The sequence below is a fragment of the Ambystoma mexicanum genome, chromosome 3p (assembly GCF_040938575.1).
Source record: "Ambystoma mexicanum isolate Mex_15411 chromosome 3p, UKY_AmexF1_1, whole genome shotgun sequence".
NCBI lineage: Eukaryota > Metazoa > Chordata > Amphibia > Caudata > Ambystomatidae > Ambystoma > Ambystoma mexicanum.
Window position 1 is genome coordinate 153,807,876 of NC_090925.1, and position 9,905 is coordinate 153,817,780.

General features: G+C 44.5%; 1 protein-coding gene across 1 annotated transcript in view; it reads left to right on the forward strand.

Annotated features, from left to right (window-relative positions):
• The window catches only part of LOC138579506 (natural killer cells antigen CD94-like), a 299,761-nt gene extending 294,585 nt beyond the window's left edge, over positions 1-5,176 (forward strand). Inside the window, exon 7 of the mRNA XM_069649828.1 lies at positions 4,953-5,176. Coding sequence (XP_069505929.1) covers positions 4,953-5,085 — 133 coding nt within the window. The 3' untranslated portion in view covers positions 5,086-5,176. The remainder of the gene's footprint in view (positions 1-4,952) is intronic.
• The last annotated feature ends 4,729 nt before the right edge of the window (positions 5,177-9,905 follow it).

Sequence of the window (9,905 nt, forward strand, 5' to 3'; positions counted from 1 at the left end):
GGGTGGCTGGGTGTGTGTGTACGGTGAAAGGATGCACACTTAAATGTATGGGTGGCTGCGTGGGTGTGCCTGTATGGTGAAAGGGTGCACACTTAAATGTACGGGTGGGTGCCTGGGTGTGTGTGCCTGTATGGTGAAACGTTGCACCCTTAAATGTACCGGTGGCTGCCTGGGTGTGCCTGTATGGGGAAGGGTGCACACTTAAATGTATGGGTGGCTGCCTGGGTGTGCCTGTATGGTGAACGAGTGCACACTTAAATGTATGTATGGATGGCTGGGTGTGCGTGTGTATATATGGTGAAAGTGTGTGTACTTGTGTTCAGGGGTGCAACAAAACCTACATTTCAGGGGGGGCTAACCCATCAAATGTTGGGAGAGGCGCTAAATTCACATGTGGTGGGGAGGAGCAAACTTATTTGTGTGGGGGCATCTAACTTTTTTACGCATTTTAATGAGACTATTCTAGTGCAGCTTCATTGTTACAAACAGTTAACTCTCTCCTTTAGGTATGAAAGAACCCACTTATGGACTGCTGTGAGAATGACTAGTCTCCTGTTCCCTCTCTATCCTTCCCCTAGCATGCAAGTACTAAACCCACATCACAATTTCAATTGTTTAAACAATTTGGCATTTGAATGCAGGTACTAACAGTGAAATGCTGTATATTATTAATTGCTGGGCCCGGCCCTTGTTAACAGCGAAACCTAGGTGCCGTTTAACATCTGTGTCCTGTTCTGTCCGGCAACTGCTCTGTAGGTCAGTCAGGTCAAGTCAACATAGCCCACAATTTCAGGGGGCGGAGGGAGTGCTGAAGCCCAGTCAGCTCAATGGTGTTGCACCACTACTTGTGTTTAATGCCTAGATTACTTATTGGTAATCTTCATTACTCCTAACCCTATTCTTCCTCATCCCAGTACGTGTGTGTGTATGAGGCTGTGCTTGTGTATGAGGCATCATGCCTCATACACAAGTACTGGCATGAGGAAGAGGTACATAAAGGTAATGCCTGATTTAGCTACCTGTAATCTTCATTATTCCTAGTCCCACTCATCCTCATCCCAGTACTTACCTATAAGGCATGGAACCTCATACATAACCACTGGGACAAGGAAGAGGGCTGGAGAGGTAATTCTGGGCCAATGAGCTGATTTTGGAGGTTGGGGTAGTGAATGGGAGGGAGAGGGGATGTGTGAGGGGGTGGGATTGTGCAATAAATCATAATGGTCGTCTATGTCCATGCTAAGCAGTCATGATATGTGGTATTAGTGGCATTTTGGTGCAGTCAGTCTAGTAATTCCTCAGTTTGGTGTGCATTTTTTTTAACTGGGCATTTCTGATAAAGTAGTCCTGCTAATTGTAATTACCTGGCTTGACTGACATTTGGGTTCTGCCAGTCTAGCCGTTTCTTGCTGCGGCACTGTATATTTTTCTGGGCATCTGTGATAAAATTATATGATATGATATGGTAAGTCATAGATAACGCACCTGTACACAAGTGTATTTAGGCACAACAAGACAATGGAAGGAAAATAGAGGGAGGACAAGACAAATGATCTTACTAAGCCTTGTGTCATTCAGATCGTGCAAGTGCGAGAATAAGAAGTGCAAGGGGAAAGGGAGGGTGGAAGTGCAAGGGAGAGGGGAGGGGAAAACAGGGCAGCAATGCTCTGAGTAAGTGTAGCCAGGGCAGCGCATCTCTGGGTAGTGCAAGGAGAACAAGGGACTGCAGGGTTACAATTACAGCCCCTAACTGCGTGGTAGGCCCGGAGGCAGTGCAACGGTGACTGATCAAGAAAGAGCCTGGACTCCGTGAGACTGAGGGTAACCAAGCAACCAGTTGGTACAGCAGACAGGTAGGTCAGGTAGGTCAAGTAGGTCCGCAGGGAAGGGAGAGAGAGAAAGCAGAGGAGAAGAGGAACGTTTTGAGCTGCTTCCGGAACTTCAGGTGGTCCGGATCAAGTTTGGGAGGGGCAGGGAGGCCATTCCAGAGGGAGGCACCTGCAGGAGAGAATGATCTACCCACCTCCCACTCTTTGCCTGGAGAAGCATCTAACTCTTAGGGCTCGAGAAGGAAGGTATTTTGGAAGAGAGAGTTGGATGTAGTGCGAATCCCAGCCCCTGAAAGCCTTGTGGACAATGCAAAGGCTCTTGAACTTGATCCTTGCAGCCACCGGGAGCCAGTGGAGAAATTTCATGGCTGGAGAGATATGGTACTTGGGCTTAAGGCCAGGGATGAGTCTCGCAGTCCTGTTCTGGATTAGTTGCAGAGGGCGGAGAGTAGAGGAAGGCAGATTGAGAAAGTGGCTGTTGTAGTAGTCCAGCCTAGAGACAACCAGAGCTCTGGAGACAGTGAGCTTCTGGGGGAAAGTGAGAAAGTCCCTTTGAGGAGGTGCAGCTGGTAGTGGGACTTCTTGTTGATGTCCGAGATGTGAAGAGAGAAAGAGAGTGGAGTTGAAGATGACACCAGGAATGAGCGAGAGAGGAGGGTAGGCTGAGGGGAGCCTGAATGAAAGCTGATTTTCATCCGCATAACACTGAAAGTTAGAGGAGAAGGTAGAGATCAGGTGGGCCAAAGGGGCCAAGTAGAGGTTAAAAAACCAGGGTGAGATGATAGAGCCCTGGGGAACGCCACAGGTAGAGAGAGGTGTCAGAGTGAAAGGGACCAAGTTGGGCCTGGGAGGGGCAGTCCAAGAGGAAGGAGGCCAGCCACTCTAGGGCCTGAGGCATGATGCCCAGGTTCTCACAGAGTCGATTGATCAGGATGGTGTGGTTGACCGTGTCGAAAGCAGAGGAAAGTTCAAGGGAGATGAGGACAGAAGGAATGCTGGAATCAAGGATAGAGATCAGATCTTCACAGGTGTTCAGGAGAGCAGTTTCTGTGCCTTTGGCAGCTCTTAAGCCAGACTGATGGTCATAGAGACAACCAACAGATTCAGTGTGGAGCGTAAGCTGGCAGTTGGCCAGCTTTTCCAAGAGTTTGGGAGAGGGGAAAGTTCCAGTGGCAAAAGAATGATTACAGAAATTGGCCAAGGCTGGACAAATGGGTTCAATGTGGTCCTTGATGGTTCGGGAAGAGCAGGCGAGTACGTGTTTCGACAACACTTCCATAGATGGGATTTGTCTAGAAACCTTGTCAGGTGTTAGAGAGAAAGAGGAGAAAGGAGGAGGAGACGGAGAGATGGCCAAAGGTGGCCGGGAGAGGAAGAGGGAGAGGAAGAGGAGATAGTGGTCAGGATATCTTGAGTTTTAGCGGAGAAGCGAGAGGCCAAAGCTGTCTGTTAATGGAACAGGGGAGGTAGAGACTGCAACAGGATTAGCCAGTTCCTTGCAGATTTTAAAGAGTTTTGTTGTGTTTTTAGAAGCCGCAGAGATGCAGGCTTGAATGTGCGCTCTCTTCTTGATGAGTCTTATTGCTTTGACTGGCATTTTGGTGCAACCAGTCTAGATATGTCTTAATGTGGCCTGGCATGCTTTACTATAATGTTATTATGTGTCTACACTGGTCTAAATTATGCAGCCAGTTGGACATGTTTTCATTGTGGCATGGCATTTTTTATAGGAAAGCATTAATGTTCATGTGCACTGTTGGAGACTAGTTTGTATAGGATTGGTGTTACCCTACAAAACAATAGCAAACACTGTGGCTTTTTAGCAAATTTTTCTCAGAAAGTGTGCTATATATTGCATTAAAACACATATTTATATCTTTCTCCTAGTGCAGTGTGTGGCATACCCCTTCAACAGCACCTTAGTGCGTATTGCGCAAGCGTGGTAATCTAGGATGGCCCAGTATGTGGCGCGACCAGTGATTTGTTGCTGATTTGGGGGGCCCTCAGCATGGCTCGTAGGGGGGCCCCCAGATCTTGCGTTACCCCACTGCTTCTCTGTCAAATATTTTTAAAACTACTAGACGCGTTTACCCAAGCCAACAGGGGTAAAGTTGTTTCCTATTCTTTTTTTTGCGCTACAGATGATCAATCAATGCCCCTTTTCTCTATCGGAAAATGAATGGGAATAGGCAAAAAATCTGTATTTTCGGATTTCTTAATAACCTTTTCATCTTTTAACCCATTCCCCCGCCCCCAATTTCCTGTTTGGGGGTCGGGGGCTTGACAAACTTTGTTTCGGGAACAGTTCATCCAGGTCAAAAGCTATTAGCAATAGAATTTTGGTAAAGTTTATGTACACAGGGTTCATCTTAACTCCTCCCTATAAATATTTATCTCCATAACTCGTCCTATGTTTCAATCTTGCTTTCTCTTTTACCCCCCCTCTCTCTCTCTCTCTCTCGCTCTCTCCCTCTCTCTCTTTGTCAATAGTCACTATGGTCTGGTTTTCTCTCCCCCTATCCAACTCCCTCGATCAGTCTCTTCCCCTCCCTCTAACAGTCCCTCGACCTCTCTTTTCTTGTCGCTCTTTAATCGTATGCCTTGTCCTCTCTCTTTGTCCCACTCTCTGTCTTTGTCAATGTCTCACTCCATCTGTCTATGTCGCTCTGTCACTTCTCTCTCGTTGTGTACCTCTCTCTCTACCCCTCCCTCTGTGTGTGGTTCCCCCTCTCACTTCATCCATTTCTTTCTCCCTCTCGCTCGCTGCCACCATCCATCCCTCTGTGTGTATCTCCCCTTTCTCTTTCTCACTCTGTGTCGCTTTCCATCTCAACCTCTATCTCTTTTTGACACCGTCTCCATCTCTACCCTTGCCTTTCCGTATTTGTATCTCTCCCTCTTGCTCCAGCTGCCTCACTCCATTACCCACTCCCACTCTCTCTGATCGATCCTTTCCCTGTGCACCAAGTCTCTCTCTCTCTCCCTCTCTCTCTCCCCTTCTCTCTCCCTCTCTCTTTCTTTCTCTCTCTCTTCCCCCCATTGCCCCCCCCCAGCTCCCCATTTGGGCAAACACAGGTTTCTGGATGTCCTGAGCTTCTAATCTTTCTATCTTTCCTCTAACAGCCCCGAAATGAGAAGCCGAAAGCCTGGGCCCACCTGTGGAGCGTACAGCGGCAAAGAAACCTACGCTGAGCAGTGCAGCTCCAAGCACAAGTGGGTCTGCGAAAAAGAGGCCATCCAGTTTGACAAGAGATGAACCATCAGCAGTTTGCAATTCAAAGGCCGGAGTTCTTCAAACAGCCACAAACCTAGAATAAAACTGCCCTTTCGCTCCTGGCATAATTTTATTTCAAAGCCTATGTTTTTATCCTTAAATAGAAGAAATGAATGACCTGCTTAGATGATAGGGTGCTTCAGGGCTGTAAATATGCAGATTTGTATAATATTTTAAAAGTGTTTGGTTGATTCTTGGAGAAACCTCGTGAGTGTCATTGGAATAGAGCAACCCCACGTCATTTGCAATGCACAGCTTCAAGGCCTATCCCAGAAGGCTACCGAATTATCATAAAATATGCAAATCTATCCGAAGCTAAATATTGAAATGTTCCCTGTGGCAACCTGTATAGGCCGAGCTTCTGTCTGTACCCTTATTTTGGAAAACCGTCTGAAAGCAAACAGCTGGGTAAATGTGTGCCTGTTTAAATAATCACACATGGGAGTTCTTTACTTATAAGCATTGCAGGGAATCATTTGGCAGAGTTTTTGACACCTCTTCATGCATAGTTACAGTATGAACCCAAAGTATGAAATTCAATCATAAATCCCGAACCTACAGCCACATTTGTACATTTCCACCCATATTTAAATATTCTCCTAGCGATATGAATCGGCAGTGAAAATCAATCCTTACAAAAAAAACACGTGATCAATTTTGAACCACATAGAAATAAATGAAGCTAGCACAACCGACTAAAAACTCACAAATACCGACATTCAATGTTTAACACTGGTTAAAAGCGAGGCCTTGCTTATATTCGAAAATTGGCATTTTAGTTTCCATAAAGACCTTCTCTGTCGCCCTGCTAAATAATAGAAGTATAGCAGTCTGGTGTGTTTGAAACCCGCGCCCCCTTGCCCACCACTCACTCATTTTCTGTTGTGAACTCGAGAGTACTTTTACCCCCTTTGCAATTGTTTGTGTCCCAGAGTCTTCGGCATCCACACTATGGGGAGATCACACGCCCTGGTTGCAAGACCGTAGACATCAAATCACCAGCATGCCGGGGTAGAAGTGGCATCATGTGTCTGATGGCATCACCGGAAGTGATGTCATAGGAGCTCTGTCCCTGGTGGAATTATATAAAGTGACATCACATGGCATTTGACTCTGATGACATGAAGGGGTGGGCTATTGTGAAAGAAGAAAAACAATTGCAAATGAGCTTATGCTCAATCAAAAAATAAAGTGCTACTAAAGCTGATAAAACACCAGCAATGTTTTAACACGTTGCTCTCTTAACATGCCAGCAATACACCAAGCAGAACCAACATAGGCCGGGGCGTTGCCTTCATATGGCACAACAGCCCTACATGACCATTGCCATCTTATGCCAATTAAAGTCTTGCACGCAAGGTATAGTAATAATATCATAAATAGAACGAATTGGGGTTGTTTTATCACAGCAGAAATAACTGCAATGGAAATGACCGAATGAGACATAATGCAAAATTGTTCGTACATTACCCATTCAGTCATTCAAGGTAAAACAATCCCAAATCTAAAGAAACCCTAACCCCATCCCACTCCCCACCCGCCCACACCACAACCCCCAAACCCCCCACCCCTGTACTTACTTTTCCTTCAGTCTCGCTGGTCCCTGCAACGCCAGTTCCCTTTCACTTCCGTGATCGGGAACTGGTGCCGCAGGTTCCTTTTTTTAATTATTTTTTTATTTTTTGGTTCAGCTGCAGGGGACCCCCCGCAACCCAAGTATAGTGAGTGGGGTGTTGCGGGGGACACCTCTGCAGCGCTGCCTATTTTTTTTTTGGGTCGGGTCAGCTGCATGGCTGTCCGCCGCAACCCCCGCTCACTATTCTATATAGTATAAAGAGTGGGGTGTTGCAGGGGACACCTCCCGCAGCTCCCGCAGCCTTTTTATTTATTTTTTGGGTCAGCTCAGTTGCAGGGACAGCTGTTCTGACCCCAACAAAAAAAATTACCTTCACCACCAAATAGATAATAAAATATTTCCTACGAACATATAGTCAGTATGACATTTAGTAGTATCTATTTTCTGTAATTTGGTGGTGTAGGTCCTTTGTGTTCAGTCATTTTGACCGAATCCAATAGAGCTGCACATTCCTTTGAGGTGGCACAATATATGTCAGGTGTGGCCTTGTATATGAGGATGCTGCCATCTTGGGCCTTCTGTAGCCACTAAAGTCAGGTATATCCAATATTTTGTAAGGTTCTGCCTCACATATTTAGTTGCAGCTACCATATGCCAAGTGCAATCTAAAATGCCCCTATGCCACTGGTGTAGCGTTGGGCCTCGCCAGGTCCATGTTTTTGTGAAGGCAGAGTGACTTCAAAAAGAAACTATTTCTTTTTGAAGTCCGATCCCACCCCATGGCATGGAAGCCTCCTGGCTGGAGTCCTACATGTAATGGAGTGGGGGAGGGAGGGACTATGACTTAAGAAAGAAAGAGTTTCTTTTTGAAGTCACTCTGCATTCATAAAGACATTATTTCCATTGTGGGAATCATTTCTTTTTTTTGTAATTCTTTTTGGGTCATCAGGCCTTTTACAAAGAAGACAAATAGAGAACAAACCTGTACAATCAATTACAGCGTCATACATTAAACTTTACAATACGTTTATACCTATAGATTAATACAAGAATGAATTCATATTTCTCTAAAACAATGCTACACATCATCATTGCGCCTTGAAACACCTGTGTATGGGCACGTTACAAATGCCATATCATATTATATCATATCATATCAGTCATCTTAAAAAAAGCTTTTAAAAAATAAATTGTATTAAATTCAGTTTAATGCTGACATTAGGAATCTCTAAAATAACATTCCAGATCGTTTCCTCATTCATAGCAAGAGAACCGACTAAGAATTTCCCAAGCAAGACTTGCCAGAGGTCAGCCAGGTTCACAAAATTCAGGCACCAATGGTATGAAGGTTTCATTTGAGAACTTTTGCACACCCGCCATGTTCTGTTTACCCTTACAATATTCCACCTTGCTCCCGGAATGTCCATTGTATTTAACATATTTAAACAAATTCTTAAAATGAATGTTCTCCAGGAGCTATCGGGAAACAGAGACATGTGTTTCGGAACCGTATGTACTGCTTTCCCACCTAGGGATACATAATGCTGGTGGGCATAGTTTTTGCAGATTTCTATAGTGCCTCTCCAGTCAACCTCAATCAACCGTTTTTTTAAACTAATTGTGGACAATCTTTTAACGTTTGCGCCATTAGATCTGCCTCTGGCAATATGCTCTCACATGACTCAGCCCAATTGCTTAGTTTGGGTACCTTCTTCCTCTCCAACACAGAAGACACCTGCCCCATTACAGATTCCTGATCTGCGATTTTTCTATAAATGTTTAACTCTTTCCATAACACATAGAACCTGAGGGACTACTTGACGGGCAGATCTAATATACTTTTTTGCTAATTATACTCTACAGACTGGCCCAATTCACCTCCTTCCACATCAATGTAGCATCCGCACCATTAACAATTATTGGAACCGCCTGTGAAACCTGATAGTATGGAGAAGCCTGGTTTGTTATCATTATGGAATCATTACCCATTATTAGAGAATCATTACCCATTTAGGGATTAGTTATCCATCATTGCATCCTGTTCAGTTATCCATCATACATTCTGATTAATTCTGATTAGTAGTGACATGAAGTAGTGACATCATTAGACTATCCACATTATTCTGCCACTTTTTATGTATTTGCAATAGAATGAGGCCCGTTATATTTGAAGTGCCATGTAGAGACATGTACACATGTCATATTTGTAGACACATGTAGAGATATGTTGTTATGTATTATGTATGCATTGAGTGTGCACTTAGAATATGCATGAAGTCTGCATATAGATAGCGCTTGTTTTGAGTGAATTAATGTGCTAAGCACTAAAGAGAATGCATTTAGCTGGCTCCTAAGCAATCCTGAATTGAGACACACAGAAGCGCCACGGAGTACGGAGAAGTTGTTATGAGTTACAGTGTACCAGTATGTGTAAACAGTTTGGTAGAAAAGAGGTCGCCTTTGCCTTAGTAGAGACACAGAGAAGGAGGCTTTATCAGTCTGGGCTGGTGCTTCGCAGACAGATAGGAAGGTGGGGGCAGCGCCATGGAGGGAGAGCTTTTCAGGTAGAGACATGGAGAGAAGGATAGAGGGATTTGAATGGAGAAATATGAGGAGATGGTGTTTTGTACCGCAGGCAGACAGAAGGAGGCCATGGTATAGATATGCAGAAAATTTCACATTGACCAGAACACAGAGTGATTGAAAAGTACAAGTACATGCATCACAGACATTTAGGCTCTGCTCACATTTAGAAACGCTGACAGACAGAAAGAGAGGCATTTTAGCTTAGAAAGAACGAGTGTAACCATGGATATGTATACGTCATTGAACGGTATAATGAGAGGTGAGGCTTTGGGAGTTTCTAGTTGTTGGAGATGGAGTTTTGGATGGAGCTGCACTCTGAGAGATTGAGAGATCGAGTGACGTTTGGATGACTCTGAGATACAAGAGCAGGGGGGGGCATAGTGATCCACCCCCCCCCCCGGGGTAGATTTGTTGCACTTTCTCACACACCAATATTGATAATATTTTGAAAGGGGGTTCGCAGTAAATTTTCCTTAATGGCGATCAATCCTTTTGGCATGGGAAATTACATTATTCAATTTTTTCCTAAGATCTAGGTAGTGTAGCTTTGGTTTTTCAACTTCATAAATATTAAATCCAAAATACACAAAATGACTGACTTTACCTAAAATGTCATCCAATAAAACCCATTTAAAATGTG